Source organism: Tribolium castaneum, chromosome 5, assembly GCF_031307605.1.
Source record: "Tribolium castaneum strain GA2 chromosome 5, icTriCast1.1, whole genome shotgun sequence".
NCBI lineage: Eukaryota > Metazoa > Arthropoda > Insecta > Coleoptera > Tenebrionidae > Tribolium > Tribolium castaneum.
This window is the reverse complement of record NC_087398.1, coordinates 9603085-9622183: the sequence shown is the minus strand read 5'-3', so window position 1 is coordinate 9622183 and position 19099 is coordinate 9603085. Positions and strand designations below refer to the sequence as shown.

Sequence of the window (19099 nt, the reverse complement as noted above, 5' to 3'; positions counted from 1 at the left end):
CGTTCAATAATGCAATAAAATTTAGGCTGTTCCATTTAAAAAACATAAGTTTAAAGCTCATTTCTGAAACACCCTGTAAAAAAAACGATTATTTTTCTAACATTTAGAGATCAATAATGAACTTTACCAATTCACTAGAACATTCTGTATATTTTTAGCCGCTATAGCATGTTGTGTCGCCATTATAACAATTTTTTTAAAGATTAGTCTTTTTAAAAGCTGTTGGAAAATGAAAAGTTATTACTTTTATTATGCAAAATTCAGCAAAACTAAAACAAATCACAAGCAAAGTAATTAAGACTAAAAAACTGCGTTAAAAGTCTAATAGTCCAAATACGAGTATCTAAATTGTCAAATTTAACATTAAAAAAATATTTTTTGACGTTTTTTAAAAATTTCTAACAAAATATAAGAAGAGTTGGCTTTTCACTTAAGAAAGACCCATAATTCACCAAAAGAAAGCCAGAAAATTACGAAGTCCAGTTAACAATTAATTTGTTTTTTTAATAATTACCCAATTGCATTCTGCGCCATAATGTGCTGCAGTGCTGTACCTATTATTATCTACACAACTTTAAAAACATTGGTTTCAAAAGATTTTCAAAATTTTATGTTTTGGGAGAGTATTTATTTAAACAAAACTAAGAGCTTTATTTGCATATTATTTTTTTCGTAAAGGTGCCTGCACAAAAAATAATTTTTACGTGTTAGTTAGTATATACAAGTAAACAGCGCACCTCTAACTAATAAATAAATGGTTTGTCTATTTTATTTTGTAGAACAGTAAAAAGACTAATAACTACGTAGATACTTCTATTGTTCTAGATGGTTCTAGTAAATATAGATTATGATCAAATATCAATTGATCATGCAATCACCCGAAAGTGTTAATCACTTTTTGAAGTGTATTTGTTCGATAATGCAAATTCAGGTGTGCACACAAACACCTGTACCTCACAAACATTTTGTTGGAAAATGTAATATACTTTAGTGACTTGCTTAATTGTAAAATAAAAATATTTGTTTAAAGTAACAATTATTCCCCGTATCTTACCTAAGCTAAATATTAATTAAATTTTAAATCATAAAAAATATGAACCTATTTCTTCAAATTGTTTATTTAGGTATGCATTACGAAGAATTTTATAACTTGAATGTTTGTAATAAACATAGTTTCTCGATCTTTTTAATCACTCAATTTGTTTGTTGCCACCGGTGTTTTTTTCCGATAAAATTGTGATGGGTATGAAGAAAACCATCCACACAGAAAAAAAATATATATTGTTACAAATGGCAGATACAGGTGCTGTCCTGTTTCTGTTTTAATAATATTTTCGTAAGGGGGCAAATAATGGGTATGATATCCAGCTGCGTATACTTGTTTATTTAATTTTAAATAAATGCGGGGAAGACTTGAGTGGCATTAGGGACACAGAATATCGAGTTCACGCCTCGCTAAGGGGATTTTAAACCTCCCATTGTGGGTCAGACGACCGGAATTAAGTTTGTTGTTGCACTTCCTGCACCTAAATCACTGTAACTGATTTAAATGTCCAATTGTAGCAATACACAAACGTTTAAAGTTGAAAATTGGTCCTTAGATAATCGAAAATAGAAAAAAACTGATTAACAAACTGATAATTAATTCAAATAAATCTAAATCGAGAATTAGATTATAATAGTGGGGAGTTTATTTAGATCCCCTCTCAGATGGCTATCGCTAATCTTTGTATTGTTGGAGGATTATTATCTTTTTTTACTGAGGTTAGATCACGCCAAATTAAATACGGGAATCATGATAAGTTGCTAACAATGCAATTTTTGTGCTTTTTCAAGTGTTAAATCAATTTCACAGAGTGGAATCGTTTTCGAAATCTTAATAAAAATGCATAAAGCCTACCTAAATGTTGGCTACTAAATAGACACGGTACACTAATGAATTAAACAAGGTTTAGATAATTTCAAATCAATTCCAACAATAGCAGGGTCATGTGACATCCGTTTTGGCTTAGAATTGCACAAATCTGTGAATGAATAAATATACATTGTTATACGTGTGTACACAACTGCAGTCATACCAAACATAGAAAAGAATGTTATAAAAAAGACCACCATAAACTCCTAACTTCGCCACAAAAGCCCAAACGAATTTTTTTAATTAATTATTATTGCATATTATGCATTTATTTGTGCTCCAAATAATTAGAACAAAAACCCTTACGATAACTAATAAAACTAATTTCCCAACGATGCCATTTCTAAACTGTATTATGTTTTTTTGGTTTTCAAAAATTTTTTTGAATTCTTTATTTTAAATTTTGTAGTGCCATCCATGTATGATATTGTGAAGTAGTAGTTTACAGTAACCTGTAAATTATTGAAAATAAATGTGACAGTGACATAACGACTAACCTCAAAATTACTTTTAAATGCTGGCGTAATTAATTACTCAATTCATACTTATTCGTGAATATTACAATGAAAAAGTGTAGTTTTTTTTAAAGTTTGAATTTTTCAATGCCATAAAATGTTTACTCGACGTGTCTCAAAATTCCTAATCAATGTAAACCGGTGTTTTCACACATCAAAGAATTACAGCAAAGACTCTGAACACCCACTTTTGAGAACTCTCAGAATATTGAAAGAAGATTTTTACCGAATCGAGGGCCCCTCGAAAAATGAGCTTGAAAAGCAACGTGCCCTCATGGGCCTTTTCCCTCGACATGCCGATGTTTTAATCATTGGCGGAGGGGCCATTGGCTCTTCTATTGCTTACTGGTTAAAAGAAAAAACCAGTAGAGAGGGCATAAGGGTTATAGTTATTGAAAAAGACATGACGGTAGTGCGTCACACCACACGTCCCCTTTTTAATAAAAAAATTTGTAGTATTCAAAATGCACCACAGTATTGTCACCAGGAGCATTACACCAACACTTTGCATTGCCCGAAAATATACAAATGTCGCTTTTCGGAGCTGAGTTTCTTCGAACAATTAAAAAAAGGTTCGGGAACGGGGTCCAAGTTAATTTCAACCCTCAGGGGCACTTGGTTCTGGCGGATGAAGCAGGTGCGCAACACCTTGTTGATAACAGTGTCATAGAAAGAGAATTTGGTGTCATTAACGAGTTACTGAGTAAAGAACAGCTTAAAAATAAGTAAGTGAAATAAACGTTGGATGGGAGAATTTTACGACGAAAAAATTAGGTTTCCGTGGATGAACGTTGAAGATGTGGAACTGGGTTGTTTAGGGCTGGAAAAACAAGGCTGGTTTGACCCTTGGGCTCTGCTCTCAGTGATGCGATATGGTGCCACTGACTTGGGCGCTCAGTACGTGGAAGGAGAAGTTGTTGACTTCCTTTTCAAGGATAAGCAAGAATACATTGGGGAGGGTATGGAAGATGCTTCATATGAAGCTGTCCAAGAAGCAGTGGTAATTAAAAAAATATTTTTTTTATGAAAAAGTATTTGGATTTCATATTTTATCTTTTGTAAGCAAGAATGTTTTTTGATGCCTCACAAAAAGCATAAACACATACAGAACAAAACGTTTGTGTAAATTTACAAATGAATTTGGTTAAGAACTTGCTATTTCCAGATAAAATTACCAGACGGCCAACACAAAACCATGGAATTCGCTTTCTGTATCATAGCTGCCGGCACTGAGACTCTCGAATTATCACAACTTGCGAGAATCGGAACAGGCTCAGGGATGTTATCAATACCGCTTCCGATTGAAAAAAGGTTCAATTGAAATTATTCCGCCGTACTATCTTTTAATCGTTTTTTCACAGAAAAAGATTTGTTTATAAATTTGATTGTCCAGAATCGCCTCCTGGAATTAACACTCCCATGACAGTCGATCCCTCAGGGCTCTATTTCCGCCGACATGGTCTCGGTGGTTCTTTCTTATGCGGCGTATCACTTCCAGAAAAGTGTGACGATTCGCCTGAGGGTTTTTTCAATCACCAAATTTCACCAGTTTTGCAGAACAGAGTCCCCAAATTCAGCGATATTAAAGTAAGTGAACTGTGCTCGACTCTAATTTTATTAATCGTTTGTCGTAGCTGAGAAATTCCTGGTGCGGAATTTACGAAAATAATTATTTTGACGACAGTGGAATAATAGGCCCTCATCCCTACTACCACAATTTGTATATAGCGACAGGTTTTAGCGCTTATGGCATTCAGCAAGCTCCAGCGATTGGCCGGGCTGTAGCCGAGCTTATTCTGGACGGTGATTTCAAAACCATCGACTTGACTAGGTTTGGCTTTGATCGATTAATAGTAGATAAGCCAATGTACGAATATAGGCAAATTCAATAAAAAGAGCTCCTCAAATGAAACACGTTTTATCCTACAAATTCTATATCTTACATAACAAAAACAAAATGAAATATTACAAAATATACAAACAACATTCACATACATAGTCTATGATTACCTCCTAAAAATCTTATTATTTATAAAAGTACAAAAAATCCCAAAAATATTTGCAAAAAAATAGGGATATTTCCGTTTCTTGTTTATAAAACTATTACTATTTTCGACAATGGTTTGTACAACAAGAAAACTAAATGAATTGCGTGTTCATTGCTAAACTAACAAATATACAGAATAAAGTCACTAAATTACGCTATTAGTATTTACATGAATAATTAACTAATATGGCATTGTTACTGGCATAAAAATGCGTAACTTAAGACTATTAAAGACTTCGTTTATGAACCAGCTTTGTGATACAATGTGTTCTAGTAATATCCCTGAGTATTCAACTAAAACTATACTTTTCACTCTAACATTGTACATTTAGCAAAATTTTAAGCTTCACGCATTTTTAACCATGAAAACCTTCGCATGCACCTAATTAAACAACCTTACCGTCAACAAACGTCGGTTTTTTCTGTTATAAAATCTGACTAGAGGCAATAGAAACATAATTGAGCATATTGCAGTGGCAGTGAGACTGTAATAACTACAATAAATGAAACAACTAAACAAAAAAGTATTACCCTAAATAAATGTAAAATTGCGAAAATACGCCATACTCACTCAAATCGAACACAATCATGTTGATATTTTTAAAGCTTTAATACAATTAACCACCAATCAAAGGAGTCTTTTCGGGCAAAAATTACCGACCCGCTGACAGTTTTACACAATAAAACTATAACGATAAAAAGTATAAAGAGATAAATTTGCATGATTTTGTAAATGGTGTGTAGAATCAAATAAAAATTGTTCTTCCACTTAAAATTGCATACAATCAAAGAAGTACATAATATAATAATCACGTGAAAATTTTACTAATCGTCATAAAACTCGCCAATATTTTAAACATTACTTCTTTAATTATAAGCAGTTAGTAAAAGTTAAAATTACATGGAATACGTGTATTATAATATATTAGTCGACAGGATATGCCTGGACATATTTAAATATTAAGTACGGTTAAAACGGAGATCATATTACATCTCTAACAATAAATAAAAACTTTCAATTCTTACAATTCGACAATTCCAACGTTCATGATGAATACGGCTGTTTTGTCTATAAAGTCTGAAAAACGAATCACAACTCGTTTTTCAGTCTTTACGTAAAACCAACTTGTGAAAATACTTTCACTGTACAATGATCGAGGATAATCAACAAATTATGAATTGAGTGATTTGTCAATGCAAGTCTAGAAGTCTCGTTATGCTAAACGACGGATCCACATACTCTCAGCTAGGTTTCGATGTTGACTGATGGTATATATCTGAGTCTCTTCTAATTACCATCTGCGAAACAAATCTTCACTGAGGAAAGGCAAGCAAACTCGGCACAACATGCATAAAAAAGCAATGGAAAAATGGAACAGTATTTCGATGTTAGTAGCGCTTGCTGTTAATGAAGCAACAAAAAACAACGAGAAGGAACACTTTACAACGCACAAAATAAACTAATAGTAAAAGAAAAGTGCTCCAATTAAACAAAAGTGACCTGTCGGGATTTTCTGCGTACGCATGAACTAAGCTCAACACCAAAAAGATACGACCTCATTGTCCAAAAGCAAATGAAATGAAACAAACAGTGCAACAACTTCTAACAGTCAAAATACCTGTTGTTGCGACGAAGGCCCCTGCCCCTGATATAACGGATACGGTTGAGGTCTAGGCGCAGAGCGTCCGCTAGTGTCTGCATTTTGCCGAAGCAGACCACTATTGGGATACCCTGAACCAGCCGGCGAATGTCTATAATAATTTATTCACATTCATTGTAAAATGTTCGCGGTCAAATCTTGTTACCACATTACAAATAAAACCAACTTACCTAACCGATGGACTGGGTTGGGACTGACTTGTTGCTGGACTTCGATGCGAATGAGATGAGGGATAGGGTTGGGAGGGATCTGAAGCTAAACCATTTTCAACTGGGGCTACACTTGGGTGTTGTGAACCTTGGGGATGCGCGGGGTAGTTGGCACCGTTGCCGCTGTGGCGCCCTGAACGGGGCACGTCCCCGTGGCTGGCCCCCACAGCAGGGTGTATGTTATTCACTGATAATAAAAAATCAAATAACGTAAAAAAGCTAAGAAGAAACTTACCTGTATGAGCATGGGAAGACTGAGGGGTTGCGGGTTGGCCAGTCAATGGAATAGCCAACCTAGCATTGACAGCCAATAAATGATCTCTTCTTTGAAGTAACGAACTGACGTGTTCTTCCAGCCTCAAATTTTCAGCACGTAGTTGGTGGAGACAAGACAGCAAGGATGCAACTATAATTTTTTAATCGTTATCACTGCACACGAGATAGTGCTACCAACACTCACTATCAAAATGTTGGGCTTGTTCCATTAAAAATTGAGATCCTTGTTCCCACTGTCTTTCAAGTAATTGGTCAAGTGTTTGAGGTATGTTGCCACCTCCACCTCCTAACATTGATGAAAAACCGCTACCTGCTGAAGCAGTACTCGAACCACCTGCACTGCTCGCCCTTGCCTATTTAATATAAATAATTTTGGGTACCAACCATTAAAATCACGTGCAAATTAATTTACCGAAGCGATTACTCGATGATGGAGTTGGGGACCCATCATTGTTGAATTATCACTTGCACTGAAAATACTGTGGGCTTCTAATTCGGAATTTAGATGATCGGACATTTTTTGTGCCATGTTGGAATTGGGGTTTAACTGATTACCCAACATGTGCGGGGCTGTAACCCCGTTCTGAAAACTAGAGGAAAACAAAAATAGGGGGATTTTTATCCAAAAAACGAAATCAAAAATACTGTACTGAAGTTATTTTATTACAAGGGCACGTACTTTTTTTGTCAAAATTAGGCAAAAAATCATTGAACTGGTTCGAAAATTATCTTTTTTTTGATCATTTTAGCACGTTGTTTAAGCAGAAACGTAATTGTTTCGGGAAATTTCGTGCAAAAAAAACTAAGAATCGAAAAACATTCAGTCTTTTTACCTCGTTTTTCAGATACGCAATATTTCGCTAAATTTCTCAAAAATCATTGAATTGGATCGAAAAAAAAGTACATTATTTTGCCGGTTGGGGTGTTCTAGCACACTTGCAGACGAAAACGCAGTTGTTTATTGAGATTTCATTAAAAATTAACAGAAAATTTTAGCCATTATTCGAGAGTTTAGACACACTATTGAGATCAAGACGCATTATTTGTGAAATTTTGCTACCAGGCTGAAAAAGCAATAAATCGGATCGAGAATGGTGTGTATGTTTTAACCATTTCTGCATTATACTATAACGTTTTTTATCCACAACCGCAATTAATTTGCGATATTTCCATAAAAATGTGAAGAAAAATTGACAAATCTCCCATTTTCGAGTGTTTAAACATGATTATTTTAAAAACTCAGTTTTTGCGAGTTGTTATTTAACCGGAAAGAGAAAACAGTACCTAAATTAATTATTATTAGGTAAAAAATTAGTTTATTCTCACAAATAATTATTTTCAAGATGAATAATTGCATTAAATTTCTATTTCGTAGTTATTATTCTGCATAAATTTGGAGCTATTTCTCCACTGATCACTTGAATCTTTTTTTTTCTATTTTATGGATTAATTTCGCCTCCACACCCACGTTGTTACCTGTCTGTAGAGTCGACCTTTATGCAGGTATAACAAATAACAACAGCTTAATTCGTTCTTGTATTTTCTAACACAATTATTGCAAAAATCTACACCGAAGTATATTTAAAACTTTAACTTGCGCTATACTTTAACGCAACTAGAAACTTTTTTGTGGACTATAAAAATAAAATACGAATTTTTCGAAAGACTACTTTCTGTCCCTTGGAAAAATTTCACTGTATATCGCATTTGATTCTAAGAATGTGTACTTACAATTTAATATCTTTCATATCTTTCGGCGACTGCGACCTTGCAAGCGACGAAGGCGCACTTTTCCTCGATTTCGACTTCCCTCGACCATTCTGCACCGACGCAGCACTCTGACTTTCGGAGCTGGGACTACTGGGAGGTGAATCCTTAATCTGCGACTGACTTATACTGGCAAAGGCCCCCGGCTGTGGCGGTGTCGAATTCTGAGATCTACTCGAACGTTTCACCGTCGACGAAGAAATCGACGTATTATTCAACTGATTAATAATCCCATTCGCTCCTCCCGAATTTCGTTTCTTTCCCCGACCACCTTTCTCGGATTTTTCCACTGAATGAGATCTTTTCGAAGCCAAGTCTTGATTCGACGGAGAAACTTCCAACTCCATATCCACTTCCATGGTCACCGCATCCTGCTTCTCGTAGGTAATTTTTAGGCCACCTCCACTCATTTCTGAGGTAATTATCGAACTCCCCTGGTTACTACTACCACCAGTCATGTTTACTGGTGTGGTATTTGACGTGTCTCTGTCGGCTGGACTATTGACACTCCTTTCTGAATGTATGATAGGTGTGGGTGTTACGACACTCGCTTGGTTGTTGATGATTTGGGGATGGGGGCTTAAGCTAGTACTAGTCAGAGGCACGGAAACCACTAGAGAATTGACACTGTGAGGTGGACCTGACTGAATTATGGATTGTGGAGGTAGTGATGGTGACGGGGCCGTCTCGACGTTGTCGTTCAATGACGACGTTATCGAAGAGTTGGATATGGTTTTAATCGTTGATATTGAAGTTAAGGCAACGATTGGCTGGTTTGTTAAAATTGACTGCGTTGTCTCCACCTTGATCTGAAATATTTCAAATTTGGAAATTTTGGTTAACAAATTATTACCGCACCTTTTTTGGCTTCTCCGCCGGCTCTCCGACCACCCCTTTCCGCTCGCCCGCCGACGCCGTGCCGCCCAAATTCTCCGCCACGACGCTGGATGTATTAACAACACTAACAGTTTCACTGGACACTAACGCAACCGGCGTTGGCGTCCTCGAATTATTCTTACGTTTCTTCGAACTCTTCGAATCTTTAACGTCCGTTTTGCTTTGATCTAAGTCAACTTTGTTGTCTCTCGACTCCGTTTTGCTGTCCGCGTTACCACTCTCAACACTAGCACTGTTGTCTTCCGCACTTTTGGCACTGCTCCTAACACTAGAACTCGAAACTTTCAGTTTATCTGAACTTTTACTCGAATTATGGACGGTTTTCTGATGAGAAGACGACGAACTCGACGAGCTTTTCGTGCTCGAACTCGTCTTAGACGAGGAGGCTTTGCTGCTCGAACTCGTCTTGCGTTTGGATGATGACAGTTGAGATGAAGAAGTCGACGATTTCGTCGAAGCGTTGTTTTCCGCTTCCTTCTCCGAATTCGAGTCGGAGAGGTGATTTTCCGTGGATACGGGCTTATAAGGAGGGATTGTTTTCACGTTACCACCTTTCTTCTGGTTGAAATTGACATATTTGGAATTGGCTTTCGACATTTCAGCTGTTAACTTACCAATTTACTGTAATGGTGTTGGCAATAGCCACAATATTTGACGTTGTCTAAATAGTTTCCAGCTTCTTCGCAAAGTAAACCCAAACTCTGTGCACAAGTCACATGAAACTGCTGCTTGCAACCGGCCTTATTACATTGCATACATGCACCAACCGTTGCACTCGAAGCTTTTCCCTTTTCTTCACATATGTAACACGTCTGCAAAACAAGAGTTTTCCATTTTGCACAATCGACAATAAAATATGATCAGTTAAATTACTTTTGTTTTCTATTGGTGAATTACTACGCAAAAACGTGAAATAAATTTTGGATTATGAACTGCGATATGTATTAAAAAATATATGTATCATATAAAACTCCAATATTACCAAGGGCTGGTTTGTAGAAAGCGAATTGAATTTAAAAAATATTTATTTAAACCCTAAAGTTTTATACAACAAAAACGTATTATAATAACTGACCTTATTAAAACGTTCCGTTGGAATTAATTGAAGCTGAATCGGTTCCATCGTTGTGACATTGCCAAAACGCACTTCTGGAATGTAAAGAGCACAGACAACGTGAGCCCAACCTGAATTGTCGGTGCGTTTGAGAGCGCCATGTTTGCTGGGACACAATTCGCATTTCTGTTAAATAAATAAAAAAAACAATCAATTAGTAATCTCACAACACTTGTAAATATTTGTAATAACTCAAGAAAAAAAACGCAATGCTCACCACTTTAACAGATCTTTCTTGACTCTCGCATTTGCGACAATACCACGGACCAGTGGGAACAGTAACTATACCATAGCAGGCTGAAAATAATTTAATCAAAATTAATGAAAAGAAGCACGATTTTGGCTAAAATACGTCGAACACGTGTTTGGTCGCAGTTCTATGTAAGATAATTTTACGTCTCAAGTTGACAAACAGGCTCAGAGGGGGTCATAAAGCTATTTATTTTTACAGCTTGTCCCTTTTTCAAACTACCTGCGAGATGCTGTAATCACAATTCTCACCAAAATATTCCATTCTCAATAGTATAACTGGACTTGCGTTTCAGTTTCTCAGAACTACGGTGAGCGATACCTTCCATGTCCAAACCAATTACAAACAGACGGCACTTACACAGTTCAATAGTCTGTTGGAACATATTTTTAAAACCAGCAATTATGTTTTTTTAATTTATGCTAATTTAATTTATTGTAATTCCCCAATCATTATCACAAGAGATGTTATTGTGTAATCACAAAGTGTTAAAACATACTTACCTAGAATTACCAAAGAAAACCAAAAGTCATTTTACATAGGATTGTTATACTATAAGCTTTTATTACTAACTGTATTTCTAGGGTACAAGCATTTTATTGCATTACATTGTTTATGTTTTCGAACACATTTATTAGAACACATCAGAGGTATTACTAAAGAAAGCTTGGTAACACTTCAATATTTAACAAATTTAACTTTTATCCAAACATTCAACTTCCAATAAAAGAAACAGTATTTGCTTAATTTATTTAGGATAATGGGGCAAGTATACCGTGGTGTAAATGTTTAAAAACGTTGGTTTTTTAAAGTATAATCTAGAAATTTACACGGAAAAATATAAAAAAATATTAATCCATGGCCATAAATGTTACATATTATTCTGTCTCAAATAATAATCATTATGTGTAATAATTAATAAATAAGCAACTGATTGCGTCAAAACGTCCAGCCAAGATTTTTCTCTAATAAAAAGCGCAAGAATTTGATTTAGAATTTATTTTTGGAGTTTTTGACATTGTGAATGGCGGAAATAAAATGTTCTAGAGAAAGGTTGTCTTAGAAATGTTTCAATTTTTTTATAACAAAGAAACCTTCAAGTGATTTTGAAGCGTGTTTGAAGATAAACCTATTCGTTTTGGTACTATTATATCACGCGTTCATTGAAAAAAGTTCCTTAAAAATAAACTGCTCTAGAGAGGTTATCGTATTAGGGTCTAAAAGAGGATTGTATGCTGAAATATTACTTTATTGCCATAGGTACAAGCTGAAATATGTTCTGTTCAATAATATTAGTCATAAAACTACGTAACCTACCTTTTCCAAATAAAAAAAAATGAGATAATGTTGCAAAGAACACAAGTGCATCAGTTATCGAAAAAGAAAAGAATACAAAAATAATAATCAGGAGATAAAAGATTATTCTTCCACGTGAAAAATATAAAAAAAAATCAAAAAAAAAGGGGGGGGGCGTCACCGATTCAGTAGAGTAGCCACCACTTAGGTTTCAATTTTTAAAATGAATTTTCGGGCATATTTATGAATAAAACTGGGAGGTTTGCAGACGTATTTATAGTCCGACTGTGCTCAAATCTATAGAAAAAAAGTTGTGCCCGTGTTGCAATTTGGCGCCTTTTTTTGAAGTCATTAACCTTGAAGAGTGTCAAAATAATTGTCACTTATTACCTTGATGAACAGCAACAGTGCAAGATTGTCCATCGCAGTACACAAGTGGATTTTCAGACCATCCTCTATCGTCAGAACAAACGCAACAACCTCCTACCATTTCCCTCATAATGCAAAGAAGCGAAGTTTGCTAAATTAGCGATTTGACAATCCCACCCCACATCTCCAATGCAATACGTTCACATTCATTTCTAGACCGTTTTGTTGTTCATCCTCGCAGCCTAAAAAACCAGAGCAATAGCATTAGTAAGACTTCCGTTTTTGGAAAAGGCGCTCGCTTTGTTTACGTGATGCCAACAAATACACAATTACTCTACGTTATGTAATGAGATTTAACGTAAATAAATTCGTTTGCTTTGTTTGCACTGTTAACCTATATAACCTTCTCATATAAATAGAAACCTCCTGGTTTGAATTGCTCGAATCACACTTTATTTATTTACACTAGCGTGTTCATAGCGTCATGTCAATTTCTCAGAGAAAAATGCGCGATTTTGGATCGGAACTGCTTGATTTACAAAAACCTACCGGTGTTTACCTAATATCAATTTAGTAAATCACGTAAATGAGCCACAATGCACGTACTTTTGCATAAAAATGCATTTTAAACACATTCTTTTATAGAGCAACCATTTTGTTTTTTGTTATATTTTGGTTTGACTGGACGCGTACTGGTACTTGCGCAGACGCCACCACAATGCCGCCAAGTTCAAATTAAATCAATTGTGTAATTTTAACTACGATTGTAGTAGAAATCATAGTTTAAAACTTTTGAAAGATGATGTGTAATGTCAGACTGTGATGACAAGAATATCAAGCATGACAAAATTCGCTGCCGTCAAAAAAGACGGCAAAAAATTACAAAAAATGACATCAAACAACAATCAAAGCCTGAAGAATTATTTTCAGATAATTTGTAAGTCAGTCACTGAAATACCCACTTAGTAATTCCAAAAAAAAACGTTTAAATTTTTAATTTCTAAATAAGAAAATAATAAATTGAGGTCCAGAGATAGAATGAAATTTCAAACAAGTTATTAATTGCAGAGTTTATAAATTTATAAAATGTTAAAACGTTAAACGTTGAAACAGCTCAATACCATCAATCGCATCAATCTTTGATAGGTTATCCCGGCGCATCCACCATAATTTTTGCGGTTCCCAGTACTTCTTACGTGTGGAAGTTTATGCACTGATAATGATTTTTTGATTTCATGTCACTTCCCTATTCGAATTGTCCGTCAAATTTGTCAGTTTTGGTTTTGTCCAACAATCTGTTCCAAGTCATTTCTAAATTTTATTGTGTTCGGTGTAGTTACAATAATCCCCCATAATGGATACAAATGAACGAGAATATGATTTCCCTTTTAATTATTTGTACAAAGTATTAGTTTTTTTCTTAACAAAAGTAAGTTTCAAAAAATTTCCCATTATTTGAAATGCTAGCTTCATTCATAGGTAATCAAGATAAGCACGTTGTTGGTACTGGTATCCAACATCGCTTGGATCGCGATGGCTTTTTATTGCTTAAAAAAATACAACGAAAGACACCGCAATGATTTAATGCAGTTTGCTTACGTGACTTTCGTAATAAGTGCCATGAACAGCGCCATGAACATCACAGAACTTTGTAAGCAAGACTGTTGGCGCAAAATTGAATTAATTGCAATTTCCAGTCTACGAAAACGTAATGACGTCTATGAGATCTCTTCTTGAGCTGCTCCTCGCAGCCCTTGCATTTCCATGCTTAACTACTGCGGTATGGCTCAATTTTGATGTCGCTCAAAAAGAAGTGGCATGGCTCCATACAGTCATTGGGCTAATACCCACTTATATTTTCTTATTCCAACACTACACAAGGCAAGATTTAATCGACTTCACAGTCGTTATGAACATGGTGTCGTTAATTGGAGTCGGGTTTTTGTATCAAGATTTATTTGCAATGGCAGCCTCGGTACTGTTCTTTTTGTGCTATTGCGGGTTTTTCTTCCGAAGTGAACTAGTTTACGAGCCGGGGTTAAAACAAATTTTTAATTACTGCATGGCGGCGTTTACCTTTTGCGGCTATAAGGCCGTTACGTGAGAGTTTGGTGTTATAATGTTTGGCTAAATTTATAAATGATGGTCGAAAAACTGTGTAATTATTAATTTTTGCATTTAGTAATAATAAAAAATACTTAGCAGACTCATATCTTACTGTATAGAAAACCTGTGACACATTTTTAAGCAATAATTTTAAGAAAATATGCAAAAAATAATCAAAACGAGTTCTTTATCTCAGTTGTGTATTTATTTCATTAACTTATTTACGACAAAACTAATCGAAGAAGTGGAACTAACATATTCTCAAAAGTTTTTAAATTATGTTTTTTTTTTCGTTTTATCTATTTTTGATTTTGTTTGCAATTTTCTCGAAAACTGTTATTGGGAGAACAATAGTCTTTTTTGAAAAAGATAGATAATAAACAGCTTTCCAATGATAATAAACTTAGTGGGGTGATACAGTGATTCTATTGTCAAAAGAGCAATAAAAAACGAGTTGTTTATCTCAGTCGTATATTGTTCAACATACAATTTCGTCAAATACAGTATATAATAAAACAGTAATAGCATGAAACATCATATAAAAATATAGGTACATGACAACAATGATATGCAATTTCAAAGCAAACAGTTATAAAAATTGGTCAATATAGAGATATCAAAAACATTAATCCCCGATCGCTCTCAGGGCAAAATATGCAAAGAAGCATAGGCCGTAATTGTACAAGTCTTGAGCAGGTATGCTTTCCAAACTTTCTCCTTGTTTGAGGACAATATAGTGGTCAATAGCGTATGACACAGCTGCTGCAATTCCATAGTAGTTTTCTGCCAAGAAGCACACCACACCCAACGCAATCAGGTTAATTGGAATGATCGCCTCTTCCAATTTTTCGTCAGATGAGGCGTCCACCAAGTAGCACACAAGAGGAATTGTCGGTAATATTGTCCACGCCCAGCTCAGGTACCTATCATACCCATAGCCCAACCATTCAGTCGTTGTAATACATGGCAGCGCAAATAGTAACTGTAAATAGGAAGTAAATGAGTACAGGCGTTCAGCCTTGTCTCCATATTCGGGATTCCCTAGAAGAAATCGTTGTCGTTTAGGAAAAACACAACCTTCCATACAAACCCCATCTCCACAGCCCAATCAGCGAATTGACCGTAATCAAACCAAACGTAATGTGGGGACAGTGGAAATGTGCGTCTTTAATTTGGACCAAGCAATAAATTCCAGTTCCGGCCAAAACAAGATGAGAAAATGCTGTCGAGTAACGATGAGGCATGTTGCACTGGATACTTTCCTCACATTTAAAATAATATATTAAAACGAATATTAAATATCATTGCTGATGCCAAAAGTAAAAATTTATCACAGCTACCTACTTGTTTGCATTCCAATTTTCAAAAAACTAAAAAAAGACAACAACAACACTGTTGCCGTCCAGCGACCAATTTACCAGAATTTTCCACTTCCAGACTCGATGAGATGTATTGCGAAAAAACCAACACCTCCACTCGCACACATTCTACCCGAATAGCGACCAAAATTACATTAAAACGGCAATTAACACAAAAAAATAAAAATTATAACGAGATATTTGGCAATGCCGCTCGTGTCAGTTTGACAAGTACTGTCAGTTTTTAAGAAAAAGAAGTCAATTACAATTAGTGTAAGATGATGTAATGCTTCAAGCGCACTTGTTTAAATAATTTCATAAGATCTTATTATTCATAAAAACTAATAAACTTAAAAATTTCATACACAGACATTATTAGATATTGCGCAGAGATCGTGATTTTTGACGAGCGTTCTTACGATCGAAAAGTATCAATTTAATGACTGTTTTTAATTAATAAGTGTATTTTGGGTGTAACTGGTTTAATGTTACCAAATACATATAAATTGTGGCCATCTTTTTATATTTGTCGAATTTTAAGGCATATTCTGTTATTAAGTATTTCGGAAGCTTGCACGGTAGCTACTTTAGTGCCCAAGTTGTCAAATTTTTAACCTCACTTTCTAACGAATGGAATGCAATAAAAAATGATTTTTCCGAATGCTTTGGAAGCTGTTTCTTGTGGTAGCTCCCAAAGTGCAGTAAAAAAATAAGTTGTGGGTGTATACATAACAGTCAAATGTAAGGATATTTTTTGAAAAAAAAAAAGGTGGAAACAGTATTCAGAATGGCCCCCGAAGGGCGAATCAGTTATTACAGGGAAGGAAGAAAATAGTAAAAATAATGAATAAGAATTTTGCACAATGCTTTTATAGAAAGGTTGTACTTTATGTTTTATTATGTGGTAAACTTAACATGCCCTTTATAAACGATTAAACGCCCTTTTCATTAAAATGTAGTTCATTTTTGCCCTATATACATTTCAATAAATTACACTGAAGTTTATGTCGTTGACTCAAAGGTAGATTTATCTGCCTATAACATGTTCAATAATAATTAATAACGCTCTAAAAGAGCAGAAACTTACACAAAATCCATAAAAGTGAAATATTTGACATTTCCATGTGATAACATAACCCTACCACAGATTAAGGCAACTAACACATGACAGTAATCCTAACCTCAAAAATGACAAAAACTACTGAAAAATTAACTTACGACAACAAAATCATATTGGCCCCCATGGTACGTGTTGGTACTCTACCCATGAGATTGTTGTCGCTGGACCACGGGGCCGACATTGTCTACACTGAAGAATTAATTGACTGGAAATTTTTAAAATCAATAAGACGGGAAAATGGTACGTTTTACCCGTTCCTTACAGAAATAACCCCATTTTTGTAGACGTGTTGGGCACAGTTGATTATCTGGATAAATCAGATGGGACTGTAGTGTTCCGAACTTGCCCAAGAGAGAAAAACAGAGTGGTGGTGCAATTGGGGACGTGCGACCCACAAAGAGCCTTAAAAGTTGCCAAAATGATGTAAATCACTTGCGAGATATAAAATTCTTAATATCTGTGACCTTTCCAGCGAAAATGATGTAGCTGGGATTGATATAAACATGGGTTGTCCCAAAGAATTTTCACTGAAAGGGGGAATGGGGGCTGCTTTGTTAAAACAGCCAGAGAAGGCGAAGTCAATTTTATCCACACTTACGCAAAATGTAAAAATTCCAATTACGTGCAAAATTCGTGTTTTTGAAAGTGCTGAGGAAACCTTAGATTTGGTCAAAGAATTGGTGTCAACGGGTATTTCAGCTATTGCAATTCATGGAAGAACCAAAGCTGAAAGGCCTCAACATCCCAACAGAAACGCAACAATCAAATTTATTGCAGAGAACGTATCAATCCCGGTTGTTGCCAAGTGAGTTTATTAAATAATTGCGAAGTCGTAAGCTTTAATTATTACATTTATTTCAAGTGGTGGGTCCAAGGAAATTGAAAAATATCAAGACATAATTAAATTTAAGGAAGAATGTGGCTGTTCAAGTGTGATGATCGCAAGGGCTGCAGAAGCCAATTGTTCAATTTTTCGTAAACAGGGTTTATTAGATATCGAGACTGTTATAGAACAGTACCTCAAATATGCCATTGATTATGATAACTCGCCCAGTAATACAAAATACTGCATACAAAACATACTGAAAGAACTTCAGGAAACACCCAGAGGGAAGAAATTTTTAGAATGTCAAACACTGGAACAAATTTGGTAATAACCAGCCCTCGCTATGGAATTTAAGTTGGCAACACCGAATTACTGGACTTTGATAGTGTGTTGCCGACTTAATTTGAGTCATAAAAGTTTATTTAAAAACATTTTAGTGCAATATGGGACCTAGCCGATTACTGCCGAAAAAAACAACTGCAGTTCCACTCTCAGGGAATTTTGAGTCGCCGAGAAATAACACCAGATATGTTCAGTCCCAAAGCCAAAAAAGTTAAGACTGAATTAGACGATGACGTAATCGAAATGAAATGTGCCTTTATTAGGGTAAATTATCCAGACGATCCAGATTTGCCGAAATCAAAAATAATAGCATATTGTGGCAAACACAAGTTTGATTTGCCTAAGTACCAGACCGTCAATGAAGATAAATTATTTCGCGCAATTGCCACATTCCAAGGGAAAAAATACAGCTCATCGTATTGGTAGGGATTATGAAAAGTGGGAAATCATTGTTAATGGAAACATTTCTAGGGAAAAAAATAAACGCTTTGCTGAACAGGGGGCTGCTTTGGTCCTGGCCTGTTCTTTAGGTTTAGTTACGAAAGAGGAATTAATTAAAGATGGAAGCATGTTGGAATAAAGCCTTATAATTATTAACGAGTTTTTTTGTTTTTCCCTGTTATACAACGAAAAATCTTTTAACAAGTGGTCAGAGTAATTTTCTTATGATTGAAATTCTCGTTCTCATAGTCGGTTTCGGCGACTAACGTAAATCTGTACCGAATAAAAATAAATATGAAACGAAACGACATTCAAAATCACACATAAAAACCCCATAAATCACCTCCGGGAAAGCGTTTGCAAAGTTAAAGGGTCAGATGCACCTTCCGCCACTGACATTGTCACGGAAACACCGTAAAAATCGCTAAACGCACCGTATTTCCAGCGATAAAAACGTGTCATCATCACTTCCTGATTACACAAAATATAAAAACGCTCAATCAGCTGAAACAGTAACGAACCGACAATGTTTTGTGTCAGTCTCTTCATCTTCGTTGTGCTTTTAGCCAACTTTTCGGCGCTAGCTTTAC

The 19099-nt window shown here is 35.4% G+C and overlaps 4 protein-coding genes and 1 non-coding gene across 14 annotated transcripts; 3 read left to right on the top strand and 2 right to left on the bottom strand.

Annotated features, from left to right (window-relative positions):
• Positions 1-2376: 2376 nt before the first annotated feature.
• LOC658425 (FAD-dependent oxidoreductase domain-containing protein 1) lies at positions 2377-4342 on the top strand. The gene is made up of 6 exons (XM_964813.5): positions 2377-2839; positions 2887-3155; positions 3205-3430; positions 3596-3741; positions 3792-4017; positions 4065-4342. Exons 1-6 carry the CDS (start codon positions 2528-2530, stop codon positions 4320-4322), a joined length of 1437 nt encoding a protein of 478 aa, XP_969906.2. The 5' UTR covers positions 2377-2527; the 3' UTR covers positions 4323-4342.
• On the bottom strand, positions 4333-13031 carry Alh (Alhambra). 6 transcript variants are annotated; one of them, XM_008195015.3, is made up of 13 exons: positions 12923-13031; positions 12338-12558; positions 10619-10698; positions 10363-10527; positions 9902-10099; positions 9249-9845; positions 8355-9199; positions 7036-7213; positions 6808-6976; positions 6583-6753; positions 6309-6534; positions 6097-6229; positions 4333-5776 (listed from the first exon to the last, which is right to left on the bottom strand). In XM_008195015.3, exons 2-13 carry the CDS (start codon positions 12444-12446, stop codon positions 5720-5722), a joined length of 2928 nt encoding a protein of 975 aa, XP_008193237.1. In that variant the 5' UTR covers positions 12447-12558; positions 12923-13031; the 3' UTR covers positions 4333-5719. The 6 variants fall into 6 exon arrangements, with proteins under 6 accessions (XP_008193237.1, XP_008193239.1, XP_008193235.1 ...); XM_008195017.3 differs by having other exon boundaries at positions 9249-9842; positions 12876-13022; XM_008195013.3 differs by having other exon boundaries at positions 12876-13021.
• A 502-nt stretch (positions 13032-13533) lies between these two features.
• LOC103312987 (uncharacterized) lies at positions 13534-14522 on the top strand. The gene is made up of 3 exons (XR_010334452.1): positions 13534-13745; positions 13796-13967; positions 14014-14522. It is a non-coding gene; the product is annotated as an uncharacterized LOC103312987 (transcript).
• Positions 14523-14876: 354 nt separating this feature from the next.
• On the bottom strand, positions 14877-15997 carry LOC658581 (uncharacterized). Of its 3 annotated transcripts, XM_008195023.3 has the most exons (4): positions 15841-15997; positions 15767-15792; positions 15513-15684; positions 14877-15463 (listed from the first exon to the last, which is right to left on the bottom strand). In XM_008195023.3, exons 3-4 carry the CDS (start codon positions 15664-15666, stop codon positions 15048-15050), a joined length of 570 nt encoding a protein of 189 aa, XP_008193245.1. In that variant the 5' UTR covers positions 15667-15684; positions 15767-15792; positions 15841-15997; the 3' UTR covers positions 14877-15047. The 3 variants fall into 3 exon arrangements, with proteins under 3 accessions (XP_008193245.1, XP_064213155.1, XP_008193242.1); XM_064357085.1 differs by having other exon boundaries at positions 15513-15679; positions 15767-15996; XM_008195020.3 differs by having other exon boundaries at positions 15513-15792; positions 15841-15978.
• Positions 15998-16285: 288 nt separating this feature from the next.
• On the top strand, positions 16286-18665 carry Dus2 (Dihydrouridine synthase 2). 3 transcript variants are annotated; one of them, XR_010334449.1, is made up of 7 exons: positions 16286-17140; positions 17185-17323; positions 17373-17705; positions 17763-18050; positions 18164-18278; positions 18332-18490; positions 18540-18665. XR_010334449.1 is itself a non-coding variant. In XM_965027.4 (6 exons), exons 1-6 carry the CDS (start codon positions 16945-16947, stop codon positions 18646-18648), a joined length of 1392 nt encoding a protein of 463 aa, XP_970120.2. In that variant the 5' UTR covers positions 16286-16944; the 3' UTR covers positions 18649-18665. The 3 variants fall into 3 exon arrangements, 2 of the variants coding, with proteins under 2 accessions (XP_970120.2, XP_064213154.1); XM_965027.4 differs by having other exon boundaries at positions 18164-18490; XM_064357084.1 differs by lacking the exon at positions 18540-18665 and having other exon boundaries at positions 18332-18491.
• Positions 18666-19099: the final 434 nt, after the last annotated feature.

What these genes read in the sequence shown, in the direction of transcription:
- LOC658425 (XM_964813.5), top strand. Translation starts at nt 2,528, where the DNA reads ATGTTTACTCGACGTGTCTCAAAATTCCTAATCAATGTAAACCGGTGT. An exon ending in TTATTGAAAAAGACATGACG is followed by an intron (nt 2,840 to 2,886) that starts GTAGTGCGTCAC and finishes AAAAATTTGTAG; the next exon opens with TATTCAAAATGCACCACAGT. An exon ending in AAAGAACAGCTTAAAAATAA is followed by an intron (nt 3,156 to 3,204) that starts GTAAGTGAAATA and finishes CGAAAAAATTAG; the next exon opens with GTTTCCGTGGATGAACGTTG.
- Alh (XM_008195015.3), bottom strand. Translation starts at nt 12,446, where the DNA reads ATGAGGGAAATGGTAGGAGGTTGTTGCGTTTGTTCTGACGATAGAGGA. An exon ending in CAACGGAACGTTTTAATAAG is followed by an intron (nt 10,100 to 10,362) that starts GTCAGTTATTAT and finishes CTTGTTTTGCAG; the next exon opens with ACGTGTTACATATGTGAAGA. An exon ending in GATATGAAAGATATTAAATT is followed by an intron (nt 7,214 to 8,354) that starts GTAAGTACACAT and finishes GTTTTCCTCTAG; the next exon opens with TTTTCAGAACGGGGTTACAG.
- LOC658581 (XM_008195023.3), bottom strand. Translation starts at nt 15,666, where the DNA reads ATGCCTCATCGTTACTCGACAGCATTTTCTCATCTTGTTTTGGCCGGA. An exon ending in GATTGGGCTGTGGAGATGGG is followed by an intron (nt 15,464 to 15,512) that starts GTTTGTATGGAA and finishes GATTTCTTCTAG; the next exon opens with GGAATCCCGAATATGGAGAC.
- Dus2 (XM_965027.4), top strand. Translation starts at nt 16,945, where the DNA reads ATGACAGTAATCCTAACCTCAAAAATGACAAAAACTACTGAAAAATTA. An exon ending in CAAACACTGGAACAAATTTG is followed by an intron (nt 18,051 to 18,163) that starts GTAATAACCAGC and finishes AAAACATTTTAG; the next exon opens with TGCAATATGGGACCTAGCCG. An exon ending in AAATACAGCTCATCGTATTG is followed by an intron (nt 18,491 to 18,539) that starts GTAGGGATTATG and finishes AAACATTTCTAG; the next exon opens with GGAAAAAAATAAACGCTTTG.